Source organism: Antedon bifida, chromosome 4 (genome assembly GCF_963402885.1).
Source record: "Antedon bifida chromosome 4, ecAntBifi1.1, whole genome shotgun sequence".
Classification (NCBI taxonomy): Eukaryota; Metazoa; Echinodermata; class Crinoidea; order Comatulida; family Antedonidae; genus Antedon; species Antedon bifida.
The window spans coordinates 14967503-14986295 of record NC_136229.1 but is presented as its reverse complement, the minus strand read 5'-3'; the positions used below and the strand labels follow the sequence as shown (position 1 = coordinate 14986295).

The following is an 18793-nucleotide window of genomic DNA, read 5'->3' as shown; positions in this document are numbered from 1 at the left end:
TATCCGGCTGCCGGGTGGATAATTAATCCCACACATGTGCCACATGTAAATTGTCAGCATTGTTGTTTTAATTAGCGCCCTAAAAGCAGCAACTGAAGCCAATTATGACCTCCTCACTTATTAGAAAAGGTCTTGATTTATTCAGAGAAGATTTATATCCAGATGATTCTACTGAAAAAAGTAAATAAATTGTGTTTTGTTATCAATTATGCCTTCTATCTAGGCTAGCTATAGTTAGGCCCGGTGGACAGAGGATCGGGGCCAAGGACGATCGGGGCCATCATAGAGGAGTATGGTCGAAGCGGCCGCCAACTAAAGCGGCCGCCAGTTTAATATCGTCATTTGCATGGAACGCCGTGTGCGCTTTAATCTTGGATTGTTGTTGTCAACGCCATGGCCTATAGCGAGTTGAGTTACAGCTCTTCTTTATATTTCTATAACAAGTTGTATAATAAGTTTGCCGGCCGTTAAATCAATGTATATTTTATATGTATTTTAATATTAACTTACATGCTATCGAATCTTATATTCTATTTTTAATATCTACATACTATCGAATCATTTAATAATTTACTTACTGTGTATATCTCATTTACGTACTTTATATTGGTAGTGAAGGGAAAATATAACGTTGAACTGACACGACGTTTCTCGACCCTCTCCTATCGAATCTATACATTAATAATTTACGTACGGTATTGTCGAATCTTTATATATCATTTACATACTACTATTGAATCGTTATACAGTATTGCATTAACAATTTACGTACGGTATTGCCGAAACTTTATATCTCGTTTACCTACTATCGAATCTTTATACAGTATTTGCAATAATAATTTACATACGGTATTGCCGAATCTTTATATATATTTCATTTACATACTATCGAATCGTTATACAGTATTGAATTAATAATTTACGTACGGTATTGCCGAATCTTTATATATCATTTACATACTATTGAATCGTTATACAGTATTGCATTAATAATTTACATACGGTATTGCCGAATCTTTATATATCATTTACCTACTATTGAATCGTTATTATACAGTATTGCATTAATAGTTTGCGTATGGTATTGCCGAATCTTTATATCTCATTTACCTACTATCGAATCTTTATACAGTATTGTATTAATAATTTACGTACGGTATTGCCGAATCTTTATATCATTTAATACATATCGAATCGTTATACAGTATTGCGTTAATAATTTACGTACGGTATTGCCGCATCTTTATATCTCATTTACCTACTATCGAATCGTTATACAGTATTGCATTAATAATTTACGTACGGTATTGCCGAATCTTTATATATCATTTAATACATATCGAATCGTTATACAGTATTGCGTTAATAATTTACGTACGGTATTGTCGAATCTTTATATCTCATTTACCTACTATCGAATCTTCATACAGTATTGCAATAATAATTTAAGTACGGTATTGTCGAATCTTTATATCTCGCTTACATACTATCGAATCTTTATACAGTATTGCATTAATAGTTTACGTATGGTATTGCCGAATCTTTATATATCATTTACCTACTATCGAATCTTTATACAGTATTGCATTAATAATTTACGTACGGTATTGTCGAATCTTTATATCCCATTTACATACTATCGAATCGTTATACAGTATTGCGTTAATAATTTACGTACGGTATTGTCGAATCTTTATATCTCATTTACCTACTATCGAATCTTTATACAGTATTGCATTAATAATTTACGTACGGTATTGCCGAATCTTTATATCCCATTTACATACTATTGAATCGTTATTATACAGTATTGCATTAATAGTTTGCGTACGGTATTGTCGAATCTTTATATATCATTTACATACTATTGAATCTTTATACAGTATTGCATTAATAATTTACGTACAGTACGGTATTGCCGAAACTTTATATCTCGTTTACCTACTATCGAATCTTTATACAGTATTTGCAATAATAATTTACATACGGTATTGCCGAATCTTTATATCTCATTTACATACTATCGAATCGTTATACAGTATTGAATTAATAATTTACGTACGGTATTGCCGAATCTTTATATATCATTTACATACTATTGAATCGTTATACAGTATTGCATTAATAATTTACATACGGTATTACTATTGCCGAATCTTTATATATCATTTACATACTATTGAATCGTTATTATACAGTATGGCATTAATAGTTTGCGTACGGTATTGCCGAATCTTTATATCTCATTTACCTACTATCGAATCGTTATACAGTATTGTATTAATAATTTACGTACGGTATTGCCGAATCTTTATATCATTTAATACATATCGAATCGTTATACAGTATTGCGTTAATAATTTACGTATGGTATTGCCGAATCTTTATATCTCATTTACCTACTATCGAATCGTTATACAGTATTGCATTAATAGTTTGCGTACGGTATTGCCGAATCTTTATATCTCATTTAATACATATCGAATCGTTATACAGTATTGCGTTAATAATTTACGTACGGTATTGTCGAATCTTTATATCCCATTTACATACTATCGAATCTTGGTTTTTATTATTAGTAATAGGGTGTGTTCTACATTAAGTGTTATTCCATTGTAATACATTGTTTGTGTTTTCAATAAAGCCATGTGGGGACGAAAACGCCAGAGGAACGCGCACCTTCTACAGCACTATTGCTGGCCGCCAGTCGAGTTATTAGCAAAAATTCGCGTAATTAATTACCGTACCGTACAGACACTTGCATCTTATATTAGGGTCATTCCATGCCAACTCAACAAATGGGATGGCTGGGTACCCCCTCAGATTTCCTTGAAACTCACATATAATATGCAACTATATGTCTCACAAACACAGCAAAAATTTCAGTTGCCAACTCCAAGTCGTTTAAAAGTTATGGCCATTTGAAAATGTGTCGTCTGTAGAATTTTTGGTCTTAATAAATTACCTTTTTGTAAAGTTGCATTTTTAATTAGCCATATTTTAAAAACTATTAAAGCTAATAAGCTGAATATTGATACACTGACATAATTTTGGTCATAGATTAAAAATATGAAAAATTTGCTGTATCTCAATTAATGAGATTTTGGTCCCTAGAGACCCCAATTTATTTTGTCGCAAACAGCTTCTGCAATTTTTACCCCTTATTTAAATATGAAAATACATTTTTAAATTGATTTTTTCCTATACAATGTTAATATATGGTGCTAAATGTATCTATACAAAAAAGTTCATCATTTTAAAAATTCATCCTAGGGGTACACTGCGCGTCAAAAAGTCACTCGGGACACAAAATACAAAAAATCATTACTTTTTCATTTTGAACTTTGACCTTGTGGGCAATAATTCCCAAAATTGAAACTCATCATATAAGTTCATCAATGCATGATTCAGCTATGTTCCAAATACCAGTTTGGTGTCTTTATTCCTTCATGTCCAAGTATGACTATTAAGTTAGGGCATTTTGTGTGTATTTATAGCAATTTCAATGTAAAACGTGCTATCGTCAATTTTCGGAAGATCATAATTTCAGTATTTTATCTCCTAGTGCTATCAATACATTCAATTTTAGAAATTTTTTGGCCCTGAATCCATATCTGCAACATTCAAAGTAACAAAATGAATAGTTTAAGAGATATACGTGGTCAAGAATGGCTCAAGTGCATAAATAGTGTACACATATTGCTACAATCGCGATATTTAAATGGACATAAGTTTTATACTGAAAACCCCTAGAACATCACAACTTGTTATCCTAGCAAAACTTTTGATCCTGAATCCATTTCTGCAACATTCAAAGTAACAAAATGAATAGTTTAAAAGATATACGTGGTCAAAAATGGCTCAAGTGCATAAATAGTATGCACATATTGCTACAATCGCGATATTTAAATGGACATAAGTTTTATACTGAAACCCCGAGAACATCACAACTTGTTATCCTAGCAAAACGTTTGATCCTGAATCCATTTTTACAATCAATGAAGTAACAAAATCAATAGTTTTAAAGATACATGTGCTAAAAAATGGCCCTAGAGTGAATGCACACAGCAACAATTGCAAATATGTATATAATATGGGCAATTAATTCCAGCAAAATGTCACCCAGTGCAACAAAAATTTAAATTGACATTGAAAAATCATAAATGGTGTCATTTTAAATATTATTAGTTGAACTTTTATTAATTATAATTGTTTTTTTATATATAATCAGAAAAAACAAATATTTTGTCTGTTGAATATGTACGTACATTTGAAAAATGTTTTTTTCCCATTTTTTTTCTGAATTTTGATAAAAATTCAATTTACAAACATATAATGTAAAATGATTTTTCTAACATGATAGGGCAATTTATTTTAATGTTTTTAAAAAGGAAATGCATAATTATTATAATTTTTCCCTAGAAATTAAAAAATTCTGGCTGTGCAAAATTTGTAAATTTTAGGTGTGACGTGTACGTCCATAACAAAATTATAACAAATCATTTTTTCTTAGTTGCGTAATTGCATATTGATATGGATTTTTTTTAGCTGAACTATCATTTTTTAGCCTTATGATTAAAAAATAATTCATAAATCATGAACATTTCATTTTCTTTTTGTTGTTATATGGACGTACATACATTTTTATGTATGTCCATAACAGTACGTTCATAACGTTAGTTGAACGGGCTGAGATGATAAATTTCCTAACAAAATGTATACATCAAATGTTAATATAGGTAGTGGTGTTCCCTCTCAAATATAGTCATCTTTTTATAAAAGTACTTATGATAAAGAATGGAACATTGGAGGAACAATACTTGAAAGATCAGAAGAAAATATGGCCTGGACGTCTATGTAAAATTCATGAACATCCAAGAAGCACACCAGCAGTCTAATGAATACTTCAATAAATAATGTACCTCCTGCATTTGATTCATTCTTTTGGTTTACTGTATTATCTTAAAAACTAAACATTGTATCATTTTGGAGAAGCAGCTACTGTACAGGTGTTTCAGTATACATGCGGAGAGAGAGATGTGACATACATATACTTGATAATAAGTATTTAAAACTCATTTTAAATTGATTTATATATCTGAAGGTATAAAATCATGTATATTGTAAAAAAAATTAGAAAGAAGTTAACAAATTATGAACACTACTATAGTATAGTTACTTTACTGATTAATTAATATACAATAACAATATTGTGATATACTTTATTGAAAAAATGTATATAATTCTTAATAATTGGCTTATTATATATTATATTAATATACAATACAAACACCACAATGAATTTTATTGACTTTATTATTAAACATGTATCATTTATTTAAAATCATTTAGTTAAAATAAGTAGGCTAATCATCGATTCGCCATTTCGTTTAAAAGAACGTATCACATTCAATCTGTATATAAAGAGAATAAATTACATAGTAATGTAGATTGTTATTTACGTCCGAGTAAAGAAAACCTGTCGAAACAATGACAATCAAAGATTACAAACCAACAACAATCAAAGCGCACACGGCGTTCCATACAAATTACCGTTATTGAACTAGCGGCCGCTTTGGTTGGCGGCCGCTTCAACCGTAATCCATCATAGAGACGATCGGGGCCATCATAGAAATGATCGGGCCCATTTTTGTAAGTGCCCGATTTTCTTAGGCGTTGCTGTCACACAGCCGCAATTACGGCTCTTTCGGACATGTAATTGCCGGTAACCAACGATGAACAACGGTAAATAGCCACAACTGTACACATATAAATGTAAAAAGTAAAATTTAATAATAATCTTTGACAACCAATTCTTTCTTTTATAATTCAAACCCCCAAAAAAAAACCCACAAAAAAAAAAACCCAACCAATTCTCAAACAATGATACAGTCTTCCTATTCCCCACACACTTTATGCAATTCCCCAAATTTCCCAATCCTTTCAAACAAAATATCAACAATCTTCTTATTTTTAAATAAATCCCCGAAACCCCCCTTTCAAATACAATAATATCACAAGATGAATAATTAAACAATAATAAATGTCCACAATATCGTTCCTTCTTGCCTTCTCTCCTACGCTGACACAAAACAAATTAGAAAGATAAAAGTTAAAACGATTCTGCAAATAAACAACTCCCACGCCTCTGCTCCCGTTCTGCTTGTGTTATCAATTATAATTCTTCCTATTTTCTGACATATAAATAAATCAAATATAAAGTTAAAATGTTTCTTGATGTCGTTCTGCACTGCAATCCGCTCCCCGACCAATTATTCCTTTCTCCTTTCCACGTAAAATAATATCAGTATCAATCCAGTTACTCTTCAATATTTCCAAACAATTCTTTACATGCAACAACTTCTGCTGTTTCCAACAGTTATTTCTTCCGTCAATTTACATTCACAATTTTAATTAATCCTCAGTAATCTCAACAATTAACAGTTCTACATTTAAGTACAGCCTTATAGTATTACTTCCAACTCACAATTTATTAACTTCATGTATATCACTTTATTTCCTTTCTGCTTCAGCTCTATATCACCATAATTATCTCCAACTCACAATTTATTAACTTCATGTATATCTCTTTATTTCCTTTCTGCTTCAGCTCTATTTCACCATAATTCAATTACTTCTTCTCCTGTACGTCTTAGTTTCTCATATCAATATTCACCTATCCCTTTCTGGCTTAACATAACATAGCCCTCCTTCTCTGTCTCCTCTCAATTTCCATCTACCTCAAAATTCCCTCAATTACCCACATATCACCACCTTATCCCTCTCCACCAATCAGCAACTCACACACTAACTTAACTCTTATACCTCTCCTCCAATCAGCAAACACCACACAATCCTTCTCTGCAACACAAAAACTCTGCTCCACTGGCTTCACACAATAGCTTCCTAAAACAAAAGAAAGGTTCAAATAGTGAAAACAAAAGGAAAAGTAAGAATGACTTGCAAAATATATACACAACTTTATGTCACTTGTGACAGTTGCGCCCGATAATCTTTCTTATGCGTTGCGCCCGATAATCTTTCTTATGCGTTGCGCCCGATAGTCTTAGACGTTGCGCCCGATAGTCTTAATCGTTGGGCACGATACTATAAATAGCCAAGTGTATCGTTTGTAAATCCATTCCGTTATAGTTTATAATTGAGTTCTTGACAATATGTTTATAATAATAATATTAATGGTAGCCATTACGTGCAATTAGGACAACTACCACCCGGACAACTACCACCGACTTGATGTTGGGCCGATTTGACCCCAATTAGCCATATGACCGGTTGGGCCACCGACAAGTTGAGCCGCCGGTGATTTCTATGAAATGCCCAGTGCATCTTTTACGATATTTCGTGTAGTCTAGTGATTACAGTAAATACTACGTGTATGTAGTACATCATCAGTTCATGGTCTTTATGTTTATTGTGTTATTATAACCTTATTCTTTACTCCATGGTTATAATAAATATATAATTACATTCTACAATTTTGTTGGTTTGAACCGCCACCATAACAACACAAAGAAAAGTAGTTTAACGTAATATTTAATAATTTAATTGTTTTTAATCTTTCAAGTTAAAAACTCAGTGCACTCCATAAAATTAGTTGTCTCTCAGAAAACTAATCAAGTTTTAATAATTAATGCTTACGTCGTTTTGGGCTAAAAACGATCATTTTCGGTGATGTTTTTATACCTTTTTTAGACATATTTCGGAAACTATAAGTCAGATTTTCATAATTATTTCTTTAATTGTAATATTTAAGAATAATATAGTAAAAAAACGTGATATTAACATTTGAATATACATCCTTATCCCTAATAAATATAAAAAGAAACGAGCACCGGCGAAAGTTTGCATTTGGCGTTTCATGGAAAATAAGGTTTTTCTGGCAGCTCAACTTTTCGGCAACTCTACATGGGCGGTGTACCACACTATACATTTTACAATATTTGACGTGAAATTATTATAAACAAAATTATTACAATATTCTACCAGTCTTATAATGACGTATGGAGCTAAGATGTGTAGTTTATTAACTGTGGCGATATTTATTTAAAAAAAACTTCTCGGACAAACAATGCAAATGATTTCCTAAATTGGCACAGTTAGCTATGTTTTCATAATAGGAAGACTTTTTTATGAACCTTTCAAACGAGAGAGAGAGAGACATTTGTTTTCATCGTCTAATGTAATCAAATAATTAATAGTGTAGGCTTTTTTAATAATCTAAAGTAAAATTAGGAGGTTCTTTGCTGTAAAATAAAATGGGTATAATACCCCTTTCACACCGAACTGCGGGGACACACCAGTGTTTTGGTGTGAAAGGTACCAACATCAAACTCCAGGGTTTTTAGGTCAAAAGGTCATCCTCACACAATCACTCGTTGCTTTAGTTTTAGTTTCGAAATACTTTGTAAAAAATATATAGCGGGTCTCAAAAATAATAAGTAGTATCAAAAAACATTATATGACTTTTGAGACAATAATTATTATATTAAAAGTAACAGCCAAACCAATATTCCATATTACTGGACTTGCAGTAAACGTATAATGTCATTAAACAGCATGACATAAGCTCCTTGGAAAAGAAAAGAGATCGAACAAAATCGGGCCAATTTTATCGATAAAAAATAAGTTTTTTTAATATGAGTTTTGATTGACTGGTGCAGCTAGGTAACTGTATGTTCCTAGATTTATATATTGTCCTAGAGTGTAGTTGTCCTAGGGGGTAGTTATCCTATGGGGTAGTTGTCCTAGCAGGTAGTTGTCTGGGTGGTAGTTGTCCTAAGGAGGTAGTTGTCCTAAGGAGGTAGTTGTCTTAAGGAGGTAGTTGTCTTAAGGAGGTACCGTAGTTGTCTTAAGGAGGTAGTTGTCCTAGAGGGTAGTTGTCTTAAGGAGGTAGTTGTCCTAGAGGGTAGTTGTCCTAGGGGGTTATTGTCCTAGGGGGTAATTGTCCGGGTGGTAATTGTCCGGGTGTTAATTTTCCAGGGGGTAGTTGTCCGGATACGTGGTAAATTTACTAGTAGTAATAGTAGATTAGGCCTGCCTAGTTGACTCTTCAGTCGAATAATTAATAACAAGGTCTTATTAATATTATTAGAGTTAAGGCAAATTAGACTATAGTGTATACTATAGTAGTATGCAAATAATTATTAACTATGCTTTTAGGCTTATCCTGTCTAGTTATTAATATTAGTATCATCATTGTTATTATTTAATTTGATTGATTTCCATAATCTATGACATATTGTTTATATTTGTGTATCTATAGACAAGGGTCAATCACAAAAGAAAGTCAGAGTTAAAAAAAAAGAAGATAAAAAAAAGTTGAAATTGAAGAAAAAGAAAAAAATGATGTCTGCAGTAGGTAAGTTATACTACAGTGATCCTCCAGTGTGCTCATAATCATAATATAGTTATGAAAATATGGGTCCTCCTAAAATACCAATTATACTCTACTGTCCTATTGTGAATCAATTATCCTTCTTTAAGATTGATAAAACTTAGGTTTGCCTTTTCTTTCTAGAAATGTATGTGAAAAAACAAGCTGATGATCAGACAGAGAATAACTTAGCATACTATTTATCAACAAGTCAGTACAGTCAACCAAACTATGATAAGGTAAGTAGATTGTCACGATTTCACATGTTCACATTCACACTGCGAGAATAAAAAGATACAAAACAAAATAAAAAGAATAATCATAATGCTATTTGTGAGAGTTATATGTATTGCAATTATTCAACCTTTTGATAGATAATGAAACACCTGAAAGGCAGGATGTCAAAAGATCAAAATCAACAAGATGATGAAAACACAGAAGATGCTTCTGGATTTACAGAAGAGGACTTTGCCAAATTTGAAAAGGAATATAGGTGATATTTTCTGGCACTGGTGCAATTGTGTGGTCATGGTTTGGTGTACATTGGTTATAAAATCATAATGAGTATAAACACATGGAATGCAAGAAATGTCAACTCTCCCTATAATCAACTGACACCAAATAGGCCTATGTCATGTTTTCTTGTATGTAAATATACATTTTAAGTAGAATGAGTGGTTTCTATTATCTTCTACTTTATAGGAGAGAAAGTGAAACTCACTTTATAGTAGAGAAAGTGAAACTCTATTTGTATTCCCTTTGTTTGTAATTCTATTGTTTGAGTATTGAAGATATAGCTGTGGAATGAACATTGTTGACATCTCATATACTGCATTTTTCACTTGGATCTGTGAACTTACTTGCTTGAAAGGAGACATATTGGACTCAGCCAAGATAAGATAATGTCACTTGCTCTGATTTGGCTTTCTTGAAAAATTCATGTACAATGTTCTATTTTCATTTATTGTGAAATGTACCATAAATTGAATTGTGTTTCGTTGTATTTATTTTGTTGAAAAAATAAAAATAAGACATTTTCCTGAAGTCTTCTTCTCATTACTCTCCGTAATTAATTAATTTACTGACAATACACCAACATGTAGTGTAATAACTATAACTTTTTAGTTTGTGTTGGTGGTACATGCCATATGTTGACACGTCATTATTAGAAATTACACTTTCTGCTCTTTTTAAAACAAAAGAAATGAATAACTATTTTGTATTTTTTGTAATAATATTATAATTTTATTGCAAAATGTATTTTATTTTAAATAGTGTACAGTACAAAATATTGAAATAAACACAGGCTTTTATATGATTAAAACAGTTAACTGACTTAAAAATACAAAATCATTATCAAAATGAAAAAAAAAGTAATTTTATACAATCCTGTTTGATGCTTATCTCATCAAATACTTAACTATGATTGTTAAAACTATGATTTATTAATCTATAATAAACTGTATACTATTACTATTTGTTTCTTTTTCTGTCCTGACATTAGGCCTATACTTATTTGTAAAGTCTCAAAAAAACAATTTTATTCCAAAACCTATAGTATTTGTATTATATTAATTATAAAATCGATGCACAGTGGCACAATTACTATACAGCAGCAGCGTGTATCATGTATTGTTTAGTTTGATATATTTACAGCTTAGTTTCCTCTGTAATTGTTTGATATATGCTTTCGTTCACATTGTCTTCATTGATACCTTCATACTGATTCTCTTCTGCATTTTCAACTTTATACTCCATGTAGTAATTTTCATCTTCGATATTGTGTTCTGGTTCTGGTTGGTTACTTGGTCTATCCACTCGCTTTTTTTGGTGTACCCTGTGCCTCTTACATACACAACAGTTGACAACAATGATGACAACCATCACAGACATGTTTCCTAATAGTATGTACACAGTCGTGGAATTGTCTTTAAGGAAATTAATATATGAAAGAATGTTATGGTCAGTATTCAGTTGAAGAGAAACATTAAACTCTTGTCTTCCCTCTGATAAAATGGCGCAAGTAATAAAATCGCCAATTAGTTCCTTTCTCAAATGGTTTATCACAATTATTTCTTTGTTATTTTCTGATATGATGACATCAAAGTCCACTTTATTTATTGTTCCAATGTACCAAGTGAAGTCAATCTTGTAAGGATATGTTGATGCATCACATATTGTAAGTGCCAAATCCAAGCTAGGTATACTGTGCTTGTGTTCACTGAAGAGTGTCAAGTGAACAGGTGACCAACCATATGGGTTATGCTAATGAGGGCATAGCTTGCTTGGGCTGTGGCTGGCAGTTGGATAGTTAGGCTTGTTGGGTAAGGACCTAGCAAGCACAAAAGGCTTACTTAGAAGCCTATAGAAGTGGTAGATGTACCAAGGCTTACTTAGAAGCCTATAGAAGTGGTAGATGTACCAAGGCTTACTTAGAAGCCTATAGAAGTGGTAGATGTACCAAGGCTTACTTAGAAGCCTATAGAAGTGGTAGATGTACCAAGGCTTACTTAGAAGCCTAAGCTGGCCTAGCTATAGAAGTGGTAGATGTACCAAGGCTTACTTAGAAGCCTAAAGCTGTAGTACGGTGGTAATTGATATAGTGTATAGCTATAGCTGCACATGTTATCCAGGCATATCTTTGGTAAGCAATTGAGACTTATCTTATTATTATTGTAGTTGTAATTATTTTGAACCAAGAATTATTTATATTGTACTGTTTTATCTATGACTTATTTAGATACTTATGTAAGGTCTATTATTATTGTATAGAATTATTTATGTTGTACTGTATGATAGATACCGTATATATTATTTGTAATCATTATTTATTTGTTATAGTAAATCGGATCAAGTTGGAGAACAATTAAATTCCGCATTTGCAAGAAACTTGTTTGTGCAGTTATAAAATTTACAAAGATATATCCACGATGGCTGAAGCTGCTTCAGAGAAATCTGTTAGAGTAAAACGTAAGACCGAGAAGGGTGCAGAGTATGAAAAGGAACGAAAGCTGAAAGGAATCAAAGAGTTGTGGCGTCGTGTTAAATTTGTGTCAGAAGCGTTGAAAGCTTCTTTGAATAAGGAAGTTACAAGAGAAAATCTGATTAAGGTGCATCAAGATTGGTTAATGGTGTATGGTGAATTTATGTTCCTTCATGATGAAATTTGTGGCTTGCTGAACGAGGAAGAGAAAATAATGTATAATGAATGGTTTGAAGACAAAGATGTGTGGTTGGCAAACTTAAAAGCTAAAGTAGAGGATTGGTTTGCGGTGCTTGAGGTAGAGCAGTCTGCGGCGGTAAATTCTCATCGCTCCGCAAGCAGGAAATCAACTAACAGTTCAAAATCTTCTAAGCGATCACTAAGTGCTTTTGTGATGCAAGAAGAGCAAAAACATGCAGAGTTGCTAGCCAGGCAGAGGAGTCTCAAAGAAAATCAGAGAATTCAACAGGAAGAGTTCAAACTCAAACAGTTAAAAGAAGAAAACGCTTTAAAAGAAGAGATAGACGTCGCCGAAGCAAGATTGAATGTTGCAAGGGATTTCGCAAGCGGAAGTGGTTCTGGTAGCCACAAAAGTACGTCATCAATGGAAGGGTTTCTAGATAGTGCATACCGACGAAATGTGTTATCCTTTGCTCCAGCGGATCCTGCTACTATTCCTGTATTAGATTTAGACCCATTGGATCCTGTTGTAGTCCCTGTTGTTCCTGGTGATGTAACACAAGCCTTTGCTCCAGCCGATCATGTTACAAATCCTGTGCTAACGTCAGTTGCTCCTGTGGTAGTTCCTGCTGTTCCCGTAAACATACCGGCAACCCAAAACTTTGCTCAAGCAGATCCTGCTCCTACTACAATTCCTAACTTAGCTTCGAACACAGTGACTCCTGTGGTAGTTCCTGTTACGCAAACTCATCTGTTTCAGCAAAACCGGCAGGGTTGTCAGGATTCTTTTTCTTCTAATAGAAAAGTTGGTTCTACTGATATGAACGAGGTGATAAGGACTATGCGGAAGCCACAAATGGAAATTAAGAAATTTGCAGGTGAATCCTTGGAATTCAAACGTTTTATAAGACAATTTAAGTCTAGAGTGGAACAGTTTTGTTCAGCAGATGAGAAATCCAATTGCTTCCGGAGAAGATGGAAACAAGCTCAATATTTGTCTGATCGTTTCTGGGAGAGATGGAAAAGTGAATATCTTCCGCTGTTACAAAGAAGACAAAAGTGGTTATCTCCAAAACAAGGATGGGTTTGTTCGGCAAGTAAAGGTAAAGACACATGCAAGTATCCTGACAAGGCCTGTGAGTAAACTATGTTTGCTGTTGGAGAATGATGATCCGGAAAAGTAAATCCGAGGCGTTGTCTATATTATTCTGAATTGAACAAAACAAAAGAAGGAAACACAGAAAACTTAAGAAACTTTAAATGAACTTTATATTTAACTTTATTTTTGTCGCTACTTATATACATTGTTGTTTAACATTATAGTCAATAAGTTGATGGATAATTTGTGTTATAGGCCTGGATTTTACACTTTCATTGTATTTGTATGTAGAATTGTGCAATGCGCAATTGTGGGTGGGTATGTAAGTGCCAAATCCAAGCTAGGTATACTGTGCTTGTGTTCACTGAAGAGTGTCAAGTGAACAGGTGACCAACCATATGGGTTATGCTAATGAGGGCATAGCTTGCTTGGGCTGTGGCTGGCAGTTGGATAGTTAGGCTTGTTGGGTAAGGACCTAGCAAGCACAAAAGGCTTACTTAGAAGCCTATAGAAGTGGTAGATGTACCAAGGCTTACTTAGAAGCCTATAGAAGTGGTAGATGTACCAAGGCTTACTTAGAAGCCTATAGAAGTGGTAGATGTACCAAGGCTTACTTAGAAGCCTATAGAAGTGGTAGATGTACCAAGGCTTACTTAGAAGCCTAAGCTGGCCTAGCTATAGAAGTGGTAGATGTACCAAGGCTTACTTAGAAGCCTAAAGCTGTAGTACGGTGGTAATTGATATAGTGTATAGCTATAGCTGCACATGTTATCCAGGCATATCTTTGGTAAGCAATTGAGACTTATCTTATTATTATTATAGTTGTAATTATTTTGAACCAAGAATTATTTATATTGTACTGTTTTATCTATGACTTATTTAGATACTTATGTAAGGTCTATTATTATTGTATAGAATTATTTATGTTGTACTGTATGATAGATACCGTATATATTATTTGTAATCATTATTTATTTGTTATAGTAAATCGGATCAAGTTGGAGAACAATTAAATTCCGCATTTGCAAGAAACTTGTTTGTGCAGTTATACATATAAACATCACTGTTTTACCTTCTGTAACAACTTCTGCAGGATATTGAGAAATTGTTGGTTTGATTTGTAATGGCACAATCTCACAAGATCTCTGATATCCATTGAAGTTTGCAGTGCATCTGAACTTGGCAAAGTTGTCTTCTTTCAAGTTTAACGGCAATATTATATTGCTTTCACCTGCTGTGGGTTGTAGGACATCATTTCTGTAAAACCGTAAAGAGTCTTCTGCAAGTGAAGAACAACTCACTGAAAGTCCAATAGAGGTTCCATTGGTCCTGCAGATAGGATCAGGAAGCTCGGTAACGGGGAAAACTTTCAGATAAGTATGCACGTCATGAGGAAAACAGTCATAAGTTCCGCCTAAAAATCGTGTGAATTCACATCCCATTCTGAAATATTTTAAATGGTAGCGATAGTACTTCTCATTTAAACATAAGCCTATGTTTTGCATAGAGTAGCAACGGTAGTGTCCAGAGTGGTTCACGGACACATTTGGAATGTAAATCGATGCATTAACAAACTCACTATTTCCGGAATTAGACATTATTTTATATCTCTCAGATTCATAATATTCCTCATGCTTATCCAAACATATTGTGTTGAAACCAAAAACATTACCGATTGTTACAAGTATGGGTGGTTCAAAGTCTTTCGTAGTAGGACTACAAATTTCACAATTTATTGTCACATTTGACCCTTCGAAGACTGTATTACCTGGTAAAACTTCAACATAACTTCGACTAGTAGAAAAATCAAAGTAGCAGAACAATATACATACAATAAATACCAAAACATTCACAGAACAAGCGGCACTCATATCTGATTTTGCACAAAATCAATAAAATACTGTGTATTGGTACCGTAGGTTACAACGATAAATATTGAAGACTACTTCACCAAGCGACTACTAACTGAGTATCAGTTTTGTTCAAAATGATTGAAATGATGCATACAATTTTAAAAAGTAAAATTCACGATGAGCAAACAATATACATGATTGAAACATAAACCGAATGTAGAATAATTTTAAGTGACAGTTTATAACTTTTAAAATAAGCTTGTGATTAGTGTTGTTAGTTTTGTTAATACCGAGGGTAAGAAAAACGCTAGGTGCATCTCTATCATCTACTGTACATGCACGTTGGAATATTAAATCGAAAAACACAATGGTAATAAAATATTATAGTCGTCGTTACTTGTAGTGGGAGGAGTCCCCATCAAAAAAGAATTACTGGAGTTTTTGTATACAATTAGAATTAGTTTAGAAATTATGTTTTATCCATGGGTGAATGAGAAAAAAGTCTGTCAATCAAAAATCAAGTCATTTTTTAGTGCCGAGTGCAATGAAAATGGTAGGTCGACATTATTTCCTGCCTACATGCACTCTCGTCGGTGAATTTGAAGTGTTTGAGATTCTTGTATGTAATGTATCATTTAATTATAACCACGTTTATTATATGCATGTTATATATATATCCATATCAGTGCATTTCTAGAATAATATAAATAACTAAATAATAAACATATATAGAAGCAGTTGACTAAAGTAAAGTTTTTTTTTTCATACACGTCTTTTAAAAATACTTCTGACATGGTAAATATACATTTTCAAATATGTATCAATACAGTACAGTATCACTATTTAAAAAAACATAACACAACACAAGTATTGGATTATCTAAATCAAATCTAAACTGTTCAAATGTATTCATAAGCAATCATAGCCATTGTAGGCCTTGTTGCAAGCTTATTTTGTCAAAGCAGTTCGAATTATTGGCTCTAATTTACCACGTTGCAGATAAATATAAAGTTTACAATAGAAACTGCTCTTATACAAAACCAAATAAAGGCATTCAAATGAGTACTAACGGCATAATAACCGTACAAAGCACTCTTTTAAGGACATGCGATATGACTTGGCACAGATATTGTATGTTTTCTTAACGATTGATTAAACTATGATTTTGTTTAATCTATAATATCTAGGCCTATCTATAAAATATTAAACGGTTCATCAATCTTATTTTAACCTCTTTATTTCTAAAGCTATCATTTACATTCCATGACAACTGTGTTTCCGTTAACAAATAGCGAACAAAAATTCATGAGAAATCATTAGAATATGGTATTTTGTTGTTTACACCTTAGTTCCTCTGTATTTGTGTTGTAGATCTTTAGCGATACTTTGATAATGATGCTCATCTACATTCTGAACTGTATACTCCATGTAATTATCTTCATCCATCTTCTGTCCTGGTTGGTAACTTCCCTTCTGGTTCTGCCTTGCTCTGTACACTTTACACAAACAGCAGTTTATGACAACGATAATAATGAGGATCAAAACGTTTCCTGATATTATGTACACAATCATGGAATTCTCTTTCAGAAAAGTAATATATTTATTATTGGATGGTTTAATTTGTAATGGTACAATCTCACAAGATCTCTGATGTCCATTGACGTTTGCAGTGCATCTGAACTTGGCAAAGTTGTCTTCTTTCAAGTTTAACAGCAATATTATATTGCTTTCACCTGATGTGGGTTGTAGGACATCATTTCTGTAAAATAGTAAAGAGTCTTCTGGAAGTGAAGAACAACTCACTGAAAGTCCAATAGAGGTTTCATCTGTTATGCAGATAGGATCAGGAAGCTCGGTAACGGGTAAAACGTTCAAGTAGGCGTATTCGTCGAGAAAGCATGAGACAAATTTTTCCGTGTAATCATAATAATAATAATCATAACTAACGGAGCAACCGTACCTTCCAGAATGATTCAGTGATACATTGTGAATGTAAAGTGTTGCATTTAAAAATTCACCATATCTTGAATATGCTAGGCTATATCTCTCAGATGACCCATACCGTACTTCAACATTTCTGACATATATACTGTGAAAGCCAAACACATTTTCAATTGTTATGTATGCTCCAAGTCTAAACCATGTTTTGCAGATTTGACAATTTATTGTGACATTTGATCCTTCATATACTGTGTCAGCTGGTAAAACTTCAATATAACCTGTTGAAAAATCAACAAAGCAACAGAACAATGCAATGAATACTGCCAAATTCAAAGAACAAGAAGCACTCATTTTAAACAGTCTCACACAGAGAACGATTCAAATGCCATCTGTTGATGAAAAGTTCCAAGTGATCTTCACGAAACAGAAAATAATTGTAACTGGTTACATGAAAATGATTCAAATGATGATCTTGGCGAATTTGAAATAATAATGTGTGCAAACTATCTATACACGATTGAAACAAATCTAATGTAAATAGTGACAGTTATTGTTTATCTAGCCACCAAATCAAATATCAATGTCATATTTTATCAACTTCAAACACAAATGTTTGTTCATGTAAAATTGAAACTTTGCATGAATGGTTTATAGATACAAATTGTATTCATAAACAATTTTAGCATATTATATATACAAAGTTATATTGTATTGTCGTTTATTTGAAATCAGTTTCGAATTGTAGATAGTGATATGTTGTTATTGGAAAAACTTATTAGAAAACTTCATAGTATGCCTTCATACAAAACCAAGTAAGTAATATGTAACAGAATCTATACGCCTTTACACACGCAAGAAAGTATCGATAACCAAGACTAAGTAATTCATATACCGTTCGATCGATACACCACCACTACTGATTATTTTAGAGAATTTGTTTGGTGGGGAGCTACCAATAACGAACATGTGGACTAAAAGTAAAATACGAGTGACATAATAAAAGGTGTAGCCTCACAGTAAAATTATTTTATCTTAAAAATTATCTTCAACAACACCCTACATCTATATGGTATGAACATAACATACCTGTACCCAATATGGGAAGCATACGACATGTAACCCATGATAACGTATTTACTTTTTTAACTGGGAGGCTATAGTTAAAAAGTTAGATATTCAAGATAAATAGTATTACGAATATGTATATTGTCATTCATCCAGGTAGTATTAAGTTTGGAAATGACTTGGATAGGTCGTGCAACTTCGCTGTTTACTAAACAAGTAAGTCCAGTGGATTAGACTTCTCTTTCTAAACATACTGTAATGCACTTCCACAGTAAATA

General features: G+C 32.8%; 2 protein-coding genes and 1 long non-coding RNA gene across 4 annotated transcripts in view; 2 read left to right on the top strand and 1 right to left on the bottom strand.

Annotated features, from left to right (window-relative positions):
- LOC144840834 (uncharacterized) overlaps positions 1-11564 on the bottom strand; it is a 63082-nt gene extending 51518 nt beyond the window's left edge. The window contains exon 1 of the long non-coding RNA XR_013611963.1: positions 10931-11564. This is a non-coding gene — a long non-coding RNA (uncharacterized LOC144840834). The remainder of the gene's footprint in view (positions 1-10930) is intronic.
- LOC144840832 (active regulator of SIRT1-like) lies at positions 11-10438 on the top strand. Its single transcript, XM_078696873.1, has 4 exons — positions 11-180; positions 9284-9379; positions 9539-9633; positions 9769-10438. The coding sequence occupies exons 1-4, from the start codon at positions 105-107 to the stop codon at positions 9889-9891; spliced, it is 390 nt and encodes a 129-aa protein (XP_078552999.1). The 5' UTR covers positions 11-104; the 3' UTR covers positions 9892-10438.
- Positions 11565-11585: 21 nt separating the features above from the next.
- LOC144840829 (uncharacterized) lies at positions 11586-14692 on the top strand. 2 transcript variants are annotated; one of them, XR_013611962.1, is made up of 3 exons: positions 11586-12038; positions 12236-14443; positions 14641-14692. XR_013611962.1 is itself a non-coding variant. In XM_078696870.1 (2 exons), exon 2 carries the CDS (start codon positions 12325-12327, stop codon positions 13699-13701), a length of 1377 nt encoding a protein of 458 aa, XP_078552996.1. In that variant the 5' UTR covers positions 11586-12038; positions 12236-12324; the 3' UTR covers positions 13702-14692. The 2 variants fall into 2 exon arrangements, 1 of the variants encoding a protein (XP_078552996.1); XM_078696870.1 differs by having other exon boundaries at positions 12236-14692.
- Positions 14693-18793: the final 4101 nt, after the last annotated feature.